Source organism: Mytilinidion resinicola, assembly GCF_010093595.1.
Source record: "Mytilinidion resinicola strain CBS 304.34 unplaced genomic scaffold BDZ99scaffold_22, whole genome shotgun sequence".
Classification (NCBI taxonomy): domain Eukaryota; kingdom Fungi; phylum Ascomycota; class Dothideomycetes; order Mytilinidiales; family Mytilinidiaceae; genus Mytilinidion; species Mytilinidion resinicola.
In genome coordinates this window covers 35798-52732 of record NW_022985458.1, presented here as the reverse complement: position 1 = coordinate 52732, position 16935 = coordinate 35798, and the positions used below count along the sequence as shown (strand labels likewise).

Sequence of the window (16935 nt, the reverse complement as noted above, 5' to 3'; positions counted from 1 at the left end):
AGCAATACCTCACCCAGGAGGAAAGATCGATAGGAGATTGCTACGATCCAGAAATAATCCATGGATTTCTTAGGAGTTGTCTTTTGTATTTAAACACACTTATATAGACTTGTATCGAGCACTGTGTAAGTACTTGTTAGTTAGAGAAGAGACGACCCGTTACACACGTGAGGGTCTATACCCGAACGGGCTTCGCAGGCAGATCGCAGCCTCGCAAGTGCGATCTACTGTATAGGTGCCTTAGCACCTAACATAGGGCTGCTACCTTAACCCGAATTTTCTGAACAACCTATGACGTTTTCCATTTCCCGCAGTCCCTTCAATCATTAAAGGCCGTGAATCCTCCCTCTTGTCGATATTTTCCGCTTCGGGAATCAAAGCACTCACATTCTCCCGCAGACTCTGACAGTGTGGATGGTCATGTCCAAGAACATTCACATATCCTACTGGGGCCTTCGAGTACATTATCCTAGCCTTAGCTGAATGACCTTGACTATGGAAGAGCGAACCAAGGCCCCAGTTTGTGTTTAGTGCTGGGACATAAGTAGCAACACTTTCTGGACCAAGTGCCTTTTCGTATCCTTGCAACGCTCGCTCGTACATCTCTGCCTCGCCCAGCTTGCCCTGGTTCTTGTAGAGGTTGCCCAAGTTGTTGACCGTGTTGAGTGTCGATGTGTGCTCTGCCCCAAGTGCCTTCTCGTATCCTTGCAGCGCTATCAACGTCGCCGTCATCTCCAGCGTAGCCACACCACGCGCCTCAACATCCAACCTTTCGGACTCGGACTCTGAGCACGAGAAGACTTCCATACTCCCAACCACCACCCCGCCCCCTCACGCCTCCCCAAACCTCCACATCGAAATCGCGAACCCCGAAGAACCGCACAAAATCCGCGCAGCCTTCCGCCTCGCGTGCGTGTCTTCCTTCGTGCTGACATTCATCATGGACTTCTTGATTCCGATGCCAATGTTCTTCTCCCATTACGTCTTCAGTAAAGGCTTCTTTACGGCCTGGGTCGTGATTAGCTTTATTTGGGTCTTTTGTTCGAGTTTTGTGAGTACCGCGTTGCCGATTTGGGAAGTTAGGGGGTTTTTTGCCGAGTTCTTTAGGGAGGTTGCGGGGGATTTGGGAGTGAAGCGGTAGAGGGGGAGGGGTGTAAGGGGAAAAGGGGGGTTGTAGAGTTTGTGGATGAGGCTGAGACGGGGGTCTAGATCCTGGTTTCTGCCTAGACACTCGTGAATCAAGTCCTGGTTTCCAGCCTACTTCGTCGCACTGCTCGCCAAGATCATTGCTGCTCATCGGCAGAGTAGTACTGTTCCGACCCTGCGATTCCCTGCGATTCCCTGCGAATGTTTCACAGACGGGCCAGAGCGGAATGCTCAACACTAGCCCAACACCCTGCTGACGATGTAACCAGCGAACATACCCGGCAACCGCCGACTGCCAGAGAATTCGCTCACATCACTCTTGCGCCGCCTCACTTGCAGAAGCGACTCTTTGGTAAAGCTAGAGTTCTTTCGTCTCTCTTCCCTGTGTTAAGATCCCATTTGTACACCAAAACAAGGACAACAACCCCAGCACAATGGTCGTCGGTATACTCGCATTTTGCATATCTCCCGGATGTCTCGTCATCCACCATGCCCAAAATGCGAAAGGGCCCGCAACGATCAGTACGTGATATATCACCACGTAGAGTGCTGAAATAGAATGCCGCGCTTCTAGACCCCAGGCAAAAGCATCGGCGGGTGGTGTGAAGGTACTAGATGTGGTTGTGGTGTTGAACTGCTTGCGTTTCTTTGGGATGGACGTGATCGAAGTCAATGTGTTAAGCTGCGGCATGCATTCGTGGAAGTAGGACCAAGACCAGGGACAGGGTTGGTCGCACGCGTTGAGGTGCATCGCAAACTCGTGCCTGGATATTGGAGGGTTTGTTGCTCTGGGTGGTCGGGGATCATATTCGTAATCTACGCCACTTGGAAGATCTTTGCGGTCACGTATGACCCATCGTGGTGCCAGACGTTTAAACTAGAGGATACGAGGATCAGCAAAGGCCGTGCTGCATGCACTTCGTGAGGAGAAATCGCTCACCTTAACGACCTCACAATACCGGAACCTCCAGAACGAAAACCACAATCTTAGCTTTCCTCGATGAAATTGATATGTTTTCCGTAGAGAGCGATAAAAGGTATCGTCATTGGTCGCACCATCGACGAGGATGTGGTCCATCTCCAGAGGCCGGCGTGGACCTTGTACGCCAAAGAGGACCCAGAGTTGATTCGTGGCGTTCGAAGTTATCGAGGTAGCAATAGGTTGCTGGCTTGAGGTCGTCCCTCCTAGCTGCTGAGACATGTTTGGGCTGGACGTACTTGACCGCCCCGCATTACTGGTAGAGGAAATAGCCCCAGTTGCGGGTGTCGAGGAGGATGACAAGCCAGCATTGCTTGAAGGCGTATATCGCTGACTCGCACTTGATGTAGGAGCAGCCGTGTATATAAATCCTGGGACACGTGAACCCCATGTTGGTCGATCTACTTTAGGCCTGCAGCGATGCGACCAGGGCGGATTGTTGTCCATGATAGGCAAAATATCCCGAATGAGTTCGGCATCTTCATTTGATATCTCCAGCCAGAGATGTTGCCCACAAACCTGCCGAACATAAGCCATCGTCAATACTTCATTGGAAAGCTGTTGATCTTACACATTTCCAAATAACCCTTGTTTCATCACTACTCAAATCTCTCATTCGAGGCTTAAGCGGCCACCAATCCCATTCTAATTGAGTATAGTCTTCAATATGAGCCTTTGCTCGATTGAGAAGGGTGCGATCCTGTTGCGGAGAGAGCCAGATCTGGGTTCGCGGGATAGTGTTGATAACATGGCGCAGCTGCTGCGGAAGCAATAACTTTCTGAATTCACTGAGCAGCAAGCCGAATGGCTTTGACTCCCGAAAGAATCCCTCCATCTCGGCAAGGTTCGAAAAGTCTGGGACGTCGGATCCCGTTGACGGGCAGTACTGGTCTTCGTCTAGAAGGCCGTCGTCGAAGTTGACTTCGTCCTCTAGGCCATGGCTTACGACATCAGACAGCCGTCCCGTGCCGGAAAAAGGTTCGTTAGGTACAACATGCGGAACTTGCGATATCCGTGTGTTGAGATACTCGGCTCGTCTCTGCACCTGCTCCAAGACTTCGTCGCGCTTTTCCGAGTTTTCGTTGTCTACGTCGACATCGAGAAGCTTCGCCATTCCTGCGGCTATCTGGTGCCTCCCACGTCGGCTCTTAAGCAATTGTACGCTTGCCCGCTGCCGCTCGGTGCTGACTTCTTCGAGCAGATTTCGATAATACGGCTTGAGTAGCTTACGAGCAGTGTTTATGAATCTATCTCTGTCCATCCTAGCCAGAGCCTTTCTGCACAAGGGGGCAAGATCAGGGTGAGTGGCCAGCATCTGAGCTAGATGCAATTTCCCCTCTCGGGTAGGTAAACTTGTGTCGACGGAGACATTCGATTGTATGTCAGCTGTATTCGAAAGGATCGATCCGAAGTCATCTTCTATTTGCTCCTCGTCATCATCGACGGCGAGTCGCGGGTCTTTATCGTGCTTCGAGGCGGCTCGGAGAGCATTCTTTGCAATGCCGGTAATCTTGTGTATCTCAGGCTTAAGCAACAATCTGCTCCCAAGTCGCTCACCCTCCGAGCTAAAGCAGTCAACCAGCCTTGGTGCAATAAGCTCTTGAAGCGTCCAGCCTCGGGTAAACCATGGACTCGTCCTAAATGCCTGTTCCAATGTCCTTTCGCCATCCGAAAGGTAGGCGTAGCAGCGCGCAGCGTTCTGATACCACCGAAACATAGAGTTGATCGCTGCGCCGAGCTCGACCGCATTCTTCTTATCAATGCAGCAGGTGTCTATCCAGAAGTATCGTAGTCCATCAGCTGCTGCCTGATTCGCGCAGAACTGTATCTTCCTCCACCCAGCCTTGCTCACAGTCTTGCTCATGTCCGCGTTGGCTTCCATGTCCTCAAAATTGACCTCCTCTTTTCCCCATGTATGAGTGAGTATTGCGTAGGCAGGGACATCGCCGCTGGTAGGTTCGCGAAAGACGATCTCGCCGTCCGGCTTGCGCTGCAAAAGGCGTATGAGAGCCATGGCTGAGTGTCCGGGTGCGATCTCATGGCAAGCGCGACTCGTGCGGCTCGTTCGGCATATCAGCGCAATGTGTGCGGTTCAAGATCGACAAAATGGAAGCAGACGTCAAAGGACTGATTGTGAGAAGGTTATGCAGTGGTGGTCGTAGGCGCTGCTCAAGAGGCTGCGTCGTGGCGCAGGCTGGCCGGCATTTGCATCGGAAGGCAGACACAACGCCAAGAGACACTCGTGTCGCCCATTTTGTGATTATTCCGATCACGTGATAACAAAACGGAGGACAAAAGATGTCGATTCTATGTAGGAATCTAGCTAGGCTATATACACGTAGGGAGGGCCTGTGCGGCCCTAAATATTGACTAGATCTATAGTAGGAAGGCCTCCTAGTATAGATCTACACATCACGTGTATAGAAACCTATACATCACGTGTCTAGCCATCACGTGCCCGAATATCAGCCGGACGCTGAGAATTCCACAATTTCATTAGAAGCCTTGCGCACTGCACACTGAATCCTGGCATAGGTTGCTCATCGTTGTTGAAATGCCGCAAGCCATTTGAGACACCGTGCGTCTCGGCACAGAGGGAAGCACGTTACACCATAGTGATTATTTTGTACGTATGGAATTCTCTCCCACTAACCGGTATTAGTGATCGCTTCGATTCGAGGTACCAATCAGCGTGGCGACTACGCATGAATTTTCGTCCGATGGCAGCCACAAGGCTGATGAAGACTTCCCAGAATGGTAGTGAGGTTCTGCGGCTCGGATAAGGCCCTTAACGAGTATTAGGAGTGATAATAGCTTGATAATGGTACAGTGGCGAAGGAATTCTGTGACGCCATGAAATGGGGCTCTTCGCAAATCAGGCGCGAAGACGACGATGCGACCGTAATTTTTAAGTGGGAGGTGTTATAAGTGTTCAGCAGTGGCCACAGTACGTTGACTTAGAGAAATGTAGGAAATATCAGCGTGTGCACAAAGTCTGCAATGGTTTATTAAGAAGCTATCTATATATGGAAAAGGGAGTGTCACAGGGAAATTCAAAGATCTCGTACTGTGCCATATGGACATTAGTCTAAGGAATCTAATGCTCGACAGGACTGGAAGCCTGTGGATCCTTGACTGGGCTTGGGCTGGCTTCTTCCCGCCAGAATTTGAAACGGCCGGTCTTCTGCGCAGAAGAGTAGATCACCCTGACATTGAATTCACTCGGGAACTGCTACGTAAGCTTGAAATTTTGGGTCAGGACGATACCCTATTGACCCTACTACTACACGTATATCAGGTCAATGACGGTCGCTTTCAGGGTTCACACCTTGTGTAAAAAGTACGCTTCCATTTTTCCAAACTTGGTTTATATATCAACTTTCTACAGATAACTTTAGATCCTTACACAGTTTGCTTGCATGTTAGGAGACTGTAATCGGTTTTTGGCAAGACAAACCCCCTAGCCTGATAAGCGCCAACTGATGATCCTACTTGCAACTCGCGAGACCCGGCAACCTTAAATGATTTAAGGTTGCTGCCCCCCGCTAACTAGTCTACTCTAAGCCAAGTTTCAGATCAATCGTTGCGAGCAGCTCAATCGTGCGACCAGCTCAGTCGTGCGACCAGCTCAATCGTGCGACCAGTTCAATCATGCGACCAGCTCAATAGTGCGACCGGTTCGGTCGTGCGAGCAGTTCTATCGCGCGACCACTTTAATCGTGCGGTCAGGTCATCGTGCGAGCAGTTCAATCGTGTGAGCAGTTTAATCGTGCGACCAGCTTAATCGTGCAAACAGCTCAATCGTGCGACCGGTTCGAGCAGCCCTATCGCGCGACCACCTCAATCGTGCGGTCAGCTCAATCGTGCGAGCAGTAGAGGAAGAAAGTTAAAAGAAGAGAAAATTGGTCGAGAGAAGCCTGCGGTGATGGCATAACGTCACGTGGTTGCGTGCCATAATCCTCCAACTTGAACTGGGTTAGCGCAGCCAACAACATCAGAAACTCGTTGCTTCTGACCGAGTCAAATGCAATTACTCTATGCTGTCTAAGTCCTTCCTTGCCCGCTGAAGAACAGCCTTCATGCGAGAGTAGAGCTGTCGATCCTCCCTCAACCACCGCTTTCCCTCTGGGAAAACTACTTTCCGCATCTCTTTTATGCAAGGAATCAACGGCGTGCAGTACGTGGCGAAATTCTTATCCACTTCCTTGCTAAACTTATCTTCCTCAAGAACGGAGCCAGCTTTTATTTTTGCAAGGTTTTCCGTGCTCTCAAAATTCCATGCCTGAAATTCTGACACCCGACGTTGCCCACCTGGACCAGTGCAATGGATGCAACTCCAGAACAACACCCAGAAGAACGATTCCAGATCGTGCATAAAGTTGTGGTCTTCACCGTAAAGTGCACCGATCGCCATAAATACTTTCGTACCGGTTTTGCTCGGTGCTCCGGACGCGTTTTCGCGGTCAATTTTAATGGCAAGGTCGAGGTCAATCAAGAAACCGTCGTCCTCCGCTATGTTCAGCATGACATTCCCGATAGATACATCACGATGAAGGATCTTCGCATCTAGGAGCGATTCGTGCCCTGATAAATTAGCCATAGCCTAAAATACATCTAGTGGTACTCACCTCTTATGCCTCCAAGCAATCCCGTTAGTATGGCTCGTGGAGAGCTCCCCTCATAAATGCTCTTCCCGATATCTTGCATGACAAGCCGTCGGTGAACGCGATTTCGTCGTTGCTGCATGTCTTGCTTGACTGGGGAGTCCGAACATGACCGCTTGGGAGGCGGCATCGACGCCTGCACACTGCTTGAAGATCGCTTTCGCGTGATGGTTCGACTTCTGCTCTTGCTCCTACCCCTTCCCGGACCTAAAGCACTCGAAGTTATTGGACTCGTGACGACTTCAGAATGTGCTGCCCGTCGTTGGAATGGATTCCGGCCGACGGTGTTGCTTAGTCCCTTTCGCACGTTCGCGAGTATGTCGTCCACCTCGCCACCAGTGCGTACGGTCTCATGATGGTAGTATCGCGCCACGTTCTTGACTCCGGCTTCTGTCGCCTCCTTGAGCAGAAGACCTTCTTCGTGTCGTTCTTCATATTCCCACGAGTCCTTAATCACAAGCCCGCGCTTGGATTCGTCCATAAGGGAACCTCTCCAGCACGTGGTGGCTCGACCAGCAACCGAACGCTGTCGCTTCATGAGCTCTTCCACACATAGCCGTTCCACTTGGCCATCCCGCTGAATGTGTGTATACCTTCCATCGTCCTCCACTATGGTAGGATCGAAACCTAGCTCTTCTTCCGACATCCACAAGTATCCTAAAATTATCGAAGCAAATATCTCGCCATCCTTATTAATGTCGAATGGCGTAGATCCCACCACTCCTAGTCGGTCGAATTCCCACAATCGCATGATCGAACCGCAGAGGGTGAAGCCCAGAACGAACCGCCGGGTATCTTGCGCGCTGAATATCTCCCGAGCATACCTCACAAGATCGAGCCAGGTACTGTTATAGTTGTCCTCTCGCGGATTGCTCTTCAGCTCACCGGGGATAAGGATGTGGGACCAGTCATAGCTTTGCCGATCACTCTCCTCCAGCTCATTGCTTGAGTTATACGCTAGGCCGACGTCCAGCTTTCGCTTGCTGACCGATCCAGGGATAGGCATGTTCGGGGTGGCAATGCAGCGCCGACGCTTCGAAGGACGGAAACCGTGTTCATCCGCAAACAGTAGAAGTTGGTTGATGTGGCGGCGAAGGAATTGCAGTACCGCTGTCTCCTCGCAAATATCTGGCCAGTCCACCCAGCCGACGTCCTCTTGAAACAGCGGCGGCTCCGCGTCTTTGCAGCTCCGCAATACCGCGGTCGTCATCTCACGAAGCCTTGGAATCTGTCCAAAGAACGTATCAAAAAAGTCCGGATGGTCAATCCTGAGATTATCCTCTACTTCACTCTTGAGTATAGGATCCACATTCTTTCTCAGGTCAGATGTGTCCGCGAAGCTGCCTGTGTTGAATGTCCAAGGTGTCTGCTGAAAAGAGGCGGTATGTGGAGGGTCGGATGCCGGAGGCGTTGATGGTTTGGCGACAGCCGTGAGAGGTATCGACTCTGCAACAACGTCATAGACCTTGTGCCAGATAATATCGTCGGACTCATTGTTGATGACGGCAATGAGGAGGGGTGTGACCCGTCGCGGGTCAAAATCCCCGATGTTGATGGCTTGGTTGAGTCGGGAGAGATCGCCAAACAGGTTCTTTTCGCCGCTGCTAGATGGCAATAGACGAGAGGTGGGAAGGGCCTGCAGCGCTAATACGAGATCGAGGGCGTGATCTTGAAGGCCTATGTCTGTTAGAAGAGCACCATGACAGGCCCAATACCCTTACCTTCGCTCCCTATCCGATCTAACACGGTGGCGATACTAGAGACATTAAGCTCTTGAGAGAGCGTCTGAGCGGACTCGCGAAACGCATCTAACCCGTGTCTAATAGGCTTTGCTTTGATTATCGCTGACCGCAATGGATCTGTCATGGCGATGACGAGTGACGGACGACGCGCTTAGAGGGTCGACGCAAACGATGGGCGTAGAATGAGCGGCAAAAATACATGAAGATCAAGAAGTGCTATTTCTGGACAGACTTGAGCGTGGAGTGGGGAGTCTTTGAGGATGGAAAGGAAATGGAAATATGGAAGGATGAAGACTGGCGGATCTCAAGTCCCAGAGCCAGAGCCAAGCCGGGATTTCTACGGTGTATTGTGTTTATCGGCGAAATAGTCTACCGATGGCCGATGAAGATGGCCACAGCGCGGACCACATCGTTGTCGCCACAAATCAATTGTCAACCTCGGAGCCCGTGACGTTCAAGATTAACTTAAGCTAGAACTGCCACCTCTCTTATATTACCACGGACAGTGTTGGTGTGCGGAATATGCTTGGCCAGTTGCAATTGGCTTTGCCGGCAAGGCGCTCAGCTAGGGATGTCTGTCTGTGAAAACCAGGCGATTGTAAAGGAAGAGTGCACGGCAGGGAGCTCGTAGATGGAATTGACGATTTCGTGTATTGAGAGACGAATCCTTGAGGAATCGTGATGCATGGCCTGGGGCTGTATGTACCCCGGCCTAAGCGAGCACGTGACTCGCAGAGGTCTCGCAGGCTATACGCCTGCGCAGGCGGCTGCATGATTTGGAAAGGATGTATCTGCATCCTGTCCGGTGGCTATATACTGTAGGTGCTCTGGTCACCTCACAGCGATGATGGTGGATGAATGGGACGCCATTCGCCAAATTGGAGATATCATCTAAGTTATCCATCCCACGGGGCTCCATCCATCCTGCGGGCTTTGTCTACGCCCGTTCACGAAGTTTGACATACACTTAATAACCAGCTAATCAAGTGCCGGTCATCGCACCGATGTTGCGCTAGCTGCAATAGGCATCCCTGGTCGCCAAGAGCGTGATCTTTCCTTTCAAAGGTTGCGGCCGGGTGCGCTATCAAGTCTCAAGCGACCAAGCGAGGCGAGGAACATCAAGACTGCCCGAAATTGACAGGCCGCATGCCCAGAAAATAATAAGATATCGAGTTTCTGAAAAGCTAGGCGTGTTTGCGGGAGCGTCTTTGATAGTTGTTGGAAGGCTAGAAAAATTATTGTGCCCGTGTGGGGGTTGCGCAGCTAAATCGTGGATTTTGGTGGTGTCTTGATTATGACGGCCGCACGCTTTGTAGCCTGCGGTCCACTGCGTCGACCCTTGGACCTTCCGATCGTACCTTTGTACCTGTTTGCCGACACATTTCAGAATCACTGGTCTCCCGCACGAACCCTTCTTCTAACCTAAGCAATCCCTGCTGCCGACACATTTCAGAATCGCTGGTCTCCCGCACGACCCTCCGCCACCGATCTCCGGCCTGCTGCTTCCGCGCAGCAATCCCTGTTGCCGACACATTTCGGAATCGCTAGTCTCCCGCACGGCCTTTCTCCACACCATCTCTTATCCTTATACGTAGAGTATTTAAGGGGGTTCTTGAAATCGACGGGGTATTTGAAATGGCTTGTGCGCTCGCCTCACCGCCTATTTCTGATTGGTCAGAATCAACGATTCTGCTGTGAACACCAAAAATCACCTCGCCCCTACGCCCCTTATTCCTAATACACCCACTTACCATGCCGCCATTGCCCCGTGGACAAGCCAAAGAACAGATTATACGGGACGCTATTAGTGGGCATTAATCTAGACATTACGGGAGCCCCTTAGCTAGTGCATTCGCCTATAGAATACACCCGGATACTATTCTTAAGCGCATTAACGGAAAACGCTAGTCTTACTAAAATGCATATAAATTCTAATAGAAGAGCTTATACTCTTCTATACATGGCTTTGAGCAACTCGAACACGATGTAAAGCCTTACACAATGAATATCGGGCTGGCTTTTGGTAGACCGGTTAGTAGGCTGCTAGTTTACTCCTAATAGTGATATTTAGTAAGCATGCATACTTCCCATAATCTCGAAACGCCCTGGGCACACTCCATGCGGTACTAGACGAGCGTACACGAGTTTGAGGTACAGCACTGCATGCGCATACACGTTGTCAAGAGTTAATGGTAGATGCTCAAGCTCACATATTCCAGGGGCCCATTGCTATCTGGGCAATTGCCAGTTGGGGACTACTTCCAACCTCAACTCCATCGAAAGACACCCTTACCAACGTCGACGTCAACTGGGAGGCTAGAATGCAGTATATCCGTAAGATTCCCGCAAAAAGCGACCTCGAGCCGTCCCGCGCTGCGCTGTGTCGCCGCGGGGCTCCGCACCACAAGCTGAGCTTTTCAGTGCGACCATTCTGCCGTCGTGACTTGGACCTCCAGACCCTTCTCCACAAATTGCTTCTGAATCCAGGGCGCCAACTTCAGAAGGTCATTTAAACCGAAGGGGCAGCCAGAACGGGCAGTCTTGACTATGACAATTGCCTTCAATGAAGTGCACTCGAAAAGTCCATCCAAGTTCAGCTTTTTTAAAGCGTGGTCGCGGCGGCGATACCACTCGCCCGTGTATAACAAGTCCAGCTGCTCGTCATCGCACCGCCTGATATCAAGGAAGAGAGCTTCTAGCTTCGTGAATTTCTTCAGGGCGGAGAAGTCCTTGTTCTCGCCCAGCCTTCGAGATATAATGTCTTTACCACCAAGCTGCAGACGACGAATGGCACTAAAGCCCTCGTTATTAGGGATCTGTTCGAGAAAACGTACTAGTCCTTTAATCTCGCTTGCGCTATTGTAGACTATGGTTACATTTGATAGGAAGAACGGCGTCGATTCTTCGAAGAGCTGGTTGGAAGTGCGACAAAGCGCAGGAAGACAATCTCCGAAAGCCTCCTCGGTAGGCGTGGAGCACTTAGAAGAAACGTCTTTGTCAGAACCCTGGGCTTCGCCTTCGAGAGATGGTGACTCGTGTGGCTCCTCCTGGAGAGCGAGGCCTCAGATCATGTCGCGGAGCTCCCGCGGGATTGCGAGAAGTCGAGACTGTGAGGTGCGTTAGCGAGTAGTCTAGGAAAGAAACAGATGGGGTCCCGAGGAGTAGGCGTTGCTATTACTTACCTTAGTCATGGCTTCCCTGCTATGCAGCTTGGTAACTAAAATGGATTGAGGAGATAGTGGATTAGTGGTAGGTGGTGGGTGGTACTGATTGAGCGTTTGTGTTGTGAAAGAAGAATGTACGAGCCTCTAAGCCTTATATACTTCCTTGAATGATTTTACGAGGTAACAGTTCCAGTCTGGACAAGTCTTTTTGAGGAAAGGAAATGGAAAAAGCCAAGCCGGGATTTCTGCCGTGTATCATGCTTATCGGCGAAATAATCTACCGCTAGCCGATGGAGATGGCGTTATGCATGACAACAGTTTCTCTCCCATCGTCTGGCCGCCATAGCCTCTTCGTTATTCTCCTCACACTCCCTCGATTGAATCCAAGACTGGCTGCGCGCGTCTCCCGACTCAGCACACTGCATCGCCATATATCAAACACTCTTCAAAAGCCCCAGAGTCTTCCTTGCCGTGAGCTCGCACTCAATCCAGCCCTACCCCGTCCTCCTGCAACGCCAGCCCAAACCGTGAACTCCGAGAGTCCAGGTTTCAAAGGTCTTCGGCACGGTGCACCACAGGTCCTAGTCTCAGCACGAACAAGAAGGAGGAATGAACGAGCGGGAGGTTCGTGAGAGCAGCCCACTACAATCTTGTCTATGGCCACACCGCCGAAGTAGCCCGCCTACACCTTCGTATACGCAGCGAGTTCGGGTGCTAGTCTCAGCTCCGCCTCTAGTGGCCTTTCCGCTAGCGATCGTGAGTGGAATTAGGATTGCCGGCGGCTCGATGCCATGTGTATCACGACGGCAGGTTTCGTGAGCGCCTTCGCGGATGCGTACTTGGTCAGGACCATGGTGACCATCTCGTGTAGGCTCCTGCATCTACACAAGACCGGGGGGTCATTGAGGCCGATCCTCACGTGCGCGACCCTGGCTCTGGCTGGTCCTTGGCCCCCGTAAATCGCACAGATGTGAATATTCGAGTTCTAATCCTAGTGTGTTCATGTTGCCGCCGTGGGGTGCGTGCAGTGCACAAGCTCGTGCGACCACGCGGACCTGAGTGTACGACACCTATTAGACGACGCTGAATGGTCGTGCCAGTCCTGTTTGTCAGCATGCTCCTGATGTTAATCGAGAACGTGTACTGCGGTGTGGGACCGGACATGGATCTTGTTCTGATTACGACGTGAGCTCATCTTATGTCCTCCTGCGTGTTCGCTCTCGGGGGCGCATCCGGATTCTGGTGCCTTCGCTTGATTATGGTGAGTGGAGGTATAAGGATGCCTGCTCGAGGTGGTGGCGCGATGAACCTTACCGTTCTGGTTATGTTTCTGGGTGGGGACCTTGGGTGAGGGCGTACTCCTCTTCCGCCAAGGTTGAAACCTAGTTCATGTCAATGAAAACACGTCCAGCAACGGGCTCATGTACTTCTCCACAATCTTGTTATCCGGCTTGGTGACTGCTGAGGCTGCGGAAGTCCGCCAATCGGAGTGCCGATGCGGACATCGATGTAATCGTGGACGACATCGCCAACTCGTCTCCAACCCGCAACCGGATCGGACTCCGATTCTGGCAGTATCTATTCGCGAGTACGATAGGAATCTCGATTACGGTCCTGGCCGGGTCGGCCTCGTATGAGATCGCGATCATCCCGTGTTGTTGCGTCGGTGCGACAGCCCTTTTGAAACCCCCCTCGCCTGACCATGTCTGCCAAGCCCAACTACACGAACGACGTCGTGAGCCTGGGCAGGTGCTCGTTCATAGCTATGGCGGGACTGCAAACGCAGCTACCCACGCGTTGGGCTCCGTGTCCTGCGTGCCTTCCCCGTACCACACCGCGGCGAGGTGCGCGGTCAGGTTCCTGTAGCGGGAGCTGGACAGGAAAAAGAAGAGGTCGTTAATGTTCGGGGATGAACCAGTCTCTGCTTCCCTTGACTTGTAGCTAAGCAGGCCAGCGTCCGGTGTCAGAAAACACGGTCGTGGACACGTCCTTTGACTCGGTGCCGGTGTTCAAGATCGTCCCACACCACGTACTTGTATATGTTGTTGACCGCGCTGGTGGCGTTTCGCCTGTAAGGGTGGGACGCGAGCTGCAGGGCGAAAGGGCGGGTCTTGATTTCGAGGCTTGTCCTGCGGATTCTTGTTGCATCCTCGACAGGCGCAGTAACCTTGCGTGAACGTCGCTGGGGTTTCCGAGCTATCGCTTAGCTGGGCGGATTTGATGTGGATCGAGGGTTGACGACTCACGCTTAGGTCACAATTCATAGACTTGTCGTAACACGTTGACACCGGGTTTTGTTCGACAATTCGGTGGGAAAACTATTAGAAAGGGTTAGCATGGGCCACAGTGCTACGCGTGTAGCACTGCGCCCTTTGCTACTCGATCCTACACCCCTTAAAGAATCTACTATGATGCCGCGAGCATTAGTTCTCCACGATGATTCCTTACTACGAGTATTCCGCGAATCATTCATCGCTCAGGCACCGCTCCTGATTTTGATCCTTCAGACAACGATGAGTTTCCATCTTGCGACCCTTCAAACCCTTTTGCGGCCCGCCGAACTGTTAGATCGGTGTGCAACCGCTTAGCAACGTCGACGAGTGGACACATGAGGACGAGATACGCAACAAGCCTGACGTCGCGCCCGTAAGTGCACGGGTTCTTATATGAAAAGCAGCACTCTCAGCGATTCCTCTACTCCACGATGTGACTGACATGATACCACAACTCGCCCTTTACCAAAATGGAACCTCTTTCCAAATGCCCCCATATCTAGCTCCTCTACACCCAAATCAGGTGGGTCATCTCGTCATTCTAGCATTGCATACACCCTTATGGAAGAAGCTCCACCCACTTCCTTCCTTTGACCAACATATCGGTTAATTGGAATTGCAACCGATCTAGACCAAGTGAAGGTTCAAAGCCTATCTTGATAACGCCATCATCTACCTCATGTTGGCTATAATAGTCGTCCGGATATCCAGGAGGGATTTCATCTTCCAAAACGATTATGGATGCCTCTGTCTCTTTTGCTTTCAATACTTCAATCAAACGGAGCCATGGTCTCCCTCCATTGGATCGTTTGTTGAGGACTACTTGTCGAAGATTGGTTTTGAGGATAGAATTCGATTCGTAAAATTGCAAAAGATCTTCCTCGTTCACTTTAAACCTGCTGGGATTGAAAGACTGAAGCCCAGGCAATCTGGATTTGACGACACTGGACATAATAGGATCCTTTCCTAGTGGTTCACATTCGACGATCTGTCCGTTGGACGCCTTCTGAAGGCCACTCACGCCAAAGATGTTGAGATTTTGTGGACATGACATCCCAGCTAGGATTTTGCCCAAGGATATACCATCCATGCTCTCGCTAGTGCGACAACAAGCGCTGCCACAGAATATGCAAGTCTGAACACTCATGCTCAAAGTTGTAACCCCCTTGACTAGTTGAGTCATTGTGTTCTCGTCGGTCTTTGATATATGGAAGAAGATTTGAGGCATCAGTATTAAGCTGAGTGCCATGATCTCAAGCGGCCCTTTCCCGAGGTGTTCAAATACTCTCATGGTTACATCCCAACTCTGGCCGATCTTGAAGAGAGGGACGTCTTTTCGGCTTAACTTATGGTATATTTCTCGGCATTGGGAGGGTGTTGCAACGATATCCTGTTGGTGTCTAATGAGAGAGACATCGTCGCATACCGTCACACTATAGACATGTGGAAAGTGTCGAAGAAGGTTCTGCAGCCTGTCTGTGGATACATCTTGGGCAAACTCCTCAACATCAGACCACTGTTGCTGAGCAGAATCCTTCCCTTTTTTGGCGAAGTCTTCACTGATTGACCACATGACTTTGCAGGTATCGCACCATTGGCATTCTTGAAAGCCTGGGGGGTGGCTAATTGTTCCTTTCGTTCAGCTGGCATTTTCCCGGAATTCCAAAAGCCGTGTTCCGAAAACCACTCCAGCCCTGGCTCGTCAGGATGTTGACATTCCATAGAAATAGTTTTGACGTCCGGGCACACCGCGCAACAAACGACAATGTTTCTAATCCTCCCTGAAATAACAGAATTCTTGGAGAGGGTCTCGATAATCTTCAATGGGCGGAGGCCAATGACAAGCGTGTTATAGTGATCATCCTCCGTGTGCTCCCAGATATATTCACATGCGGAGTTGAATTTTTTGCATACGAGCCGATTCTGAAGGAGGTCATGAGATAGTAGGGAGTTGCTGGACGGTGGACTGATGGAGCAATGCTTTAATATCTTCGCCAAGATTTCTTGCGGAAGTGTGAAGATGGGTGAAACCCTGCTTATTGTTAGACTCTACGTTACATCGAGCTCAAAAGAATGTGGGTATTTACTTACTGTGCTGGCATATTGACCGACAGCTTCAAAACGGTTGCAAGGCTGGTGCGTCGCGTTGCAGGTTTGCGAGCTAGAATTCGAGGGAGGGAGAACGAGCTGGTAAAATAACAGAGGAACAGAGCTCAGCTGCAGGAAAGAAGCGGTGTAGGAAGGAGACGCGGAATGAGTGAGGGAGCGGGGTAGCTGTGATTGAAAGCAGATGTGCTTTCTCACCCTAGCTGGGACGGTTCTTGACTCTCTCACCCTCACCTGCGCTGCACGTTTCACCGGACGCGGGTATGCATCGATGATCCTTTGAAAATGGGCGCTCTTGTGGCGATGGGCGGATGACCTAATAGCTATAGCCCCATCTTATTGCATGTATATGCGCTGTGCCGTTGATCCTACGAAAAGGACGTTCTGGCCAGGTATTTGGCGAGGTTAAGCCAAGTCTACCATGTGACTTCTGTGCGTGAGGGTTCGCGGAGTGCTGGGCAATATATCTTTCCGTGGTTGTGCCGGCTGGCGGAGGCACCCGATGTGGCACGTTTGTAGGGGTACCATAATACAAGGGACAACCTAAGCGGGCCATTCCATTTTTAGTGGCATCGTGCATTGCATCTACTATTTTCCTAGGGCATTTCGGCAGAACTAGTCACCATGTGACTTGAGCGCAGAGCCTCATGGAACGTCAACTCTCATGCCTTCCTTTTTGACAGGGAGCACACCGCTCAAGGCAAGAGGTTATAGAGCCCGCTCCTCTCTGCCTGGTGCAAAACTCAATTTTGCGCTTCTTCGACAATCAACGACATTTATACGCGCCAATGAAAGAGATGATCGCGGTTCTAATGCGGCTCTGGGCCAATCTTGGAACGCGATAGAAGTGGGATAGGAGAA

General features: G+C 51.1%; 5 protein-coding genes across 5 annotated transcripts; 1 reads left to right on the top strand and 4 right to left on the bottom strand.

The window, feature by feature from the left end:
• Positions 1 to 261: 261 nt before the first annotated feature.
• On the bottom strand, positions 262 to 732 carry BDZ99DRAFT_398055 (uncharacterized protein; the record flags this gene model as incomplete). The annotated part of the gene is made up of 1 exon (XM_033716077.1): positions 262 to 732. The coding sequence occupies one exon, from the start codon at positions 730 to 732 to the stop codon at positions 262 to 264; it is 471 nt and encodes a 156-aa protein (XP_033571339.1).
• A 139-nt stretch (positions 733 to 871) lies between these two features.
• On the top strand, positions 872 to 1141 carry BDZ99DRAFT_398130 (uncharacterized protein; the record flags this gene model as incomplete). The annotated part of the gene is made up of 1 exon (XM_033716079.1): positions 872 to 1141. A coding segment is annotated over one exon (270 nt), but the record flags the coding sequence as incomplete, so codon positions are not given.
• Positions 1142 to 1504: 363 nt separating this feature from the next.
• BDZ99DRAFT_481203 (HET-domain-containing protein) lies at positions 1505 to 4139 on the bottom strand (the record flags this gene model as incomplete). Its single annotated transcript, XM_033722378.1, has 3 exons — positions 1505 to 2023; positions 2087 to 2644; positions 2697 to 4139. 3 exons carry the CDS (start codon positions 4137 to 4139, stop codon positions 1505 to 1507), a joined length of 2520 nt encoding a protein of 839 aa, XP_033571337.1.
• Positions 4140 to 6155: 2016 nt separating this feature from the next.
• BDZ99DRAFT_544877 (serine/threonine-protein kinase Sgk2) lies at positions 6156 to 9001 on the bottom strand (the record flags this gene model as incomplete). Its single annotated transcript, XM_033726823.1, has 3 exons — positions 8505 to 9001; positions 6754 to 8466; positions 6156 to 6709 (listed from the first exon to the last, which is right to left on the bottom strand). The coding sequence occupies exons 1-3, from the start codon at positions 8653 to 8655 to the stop codon at positions 6156 to 6158; spliced, it is 2418 nt and encodes an 805-aa protein (XP_033571336.1). The 5' UTR covers positions 8656 to 9001.
• Positions 9002 to 14527: 5526 nt separating this feature from the next.
• On the bottom strand, positions 14528 to 15541 carry BDZ99DRAFT_481201 (uncharacterized protein; the record flags this gene model as incomplete). The annotated part of the gene is made up of 1 exon (XM_033722377.1): positions 14528 to 15541. The coding sequence occupies one exon, from the start codon at positions 15539 to 15541 to the stop codon at positions 14528 to 14530; it is 1014 nt and encodes a 337-aa protein (XP_033571335.1).
• Between the last annotated feature and the right edge of the window lie 1394 nt (positions 15542 to 16935).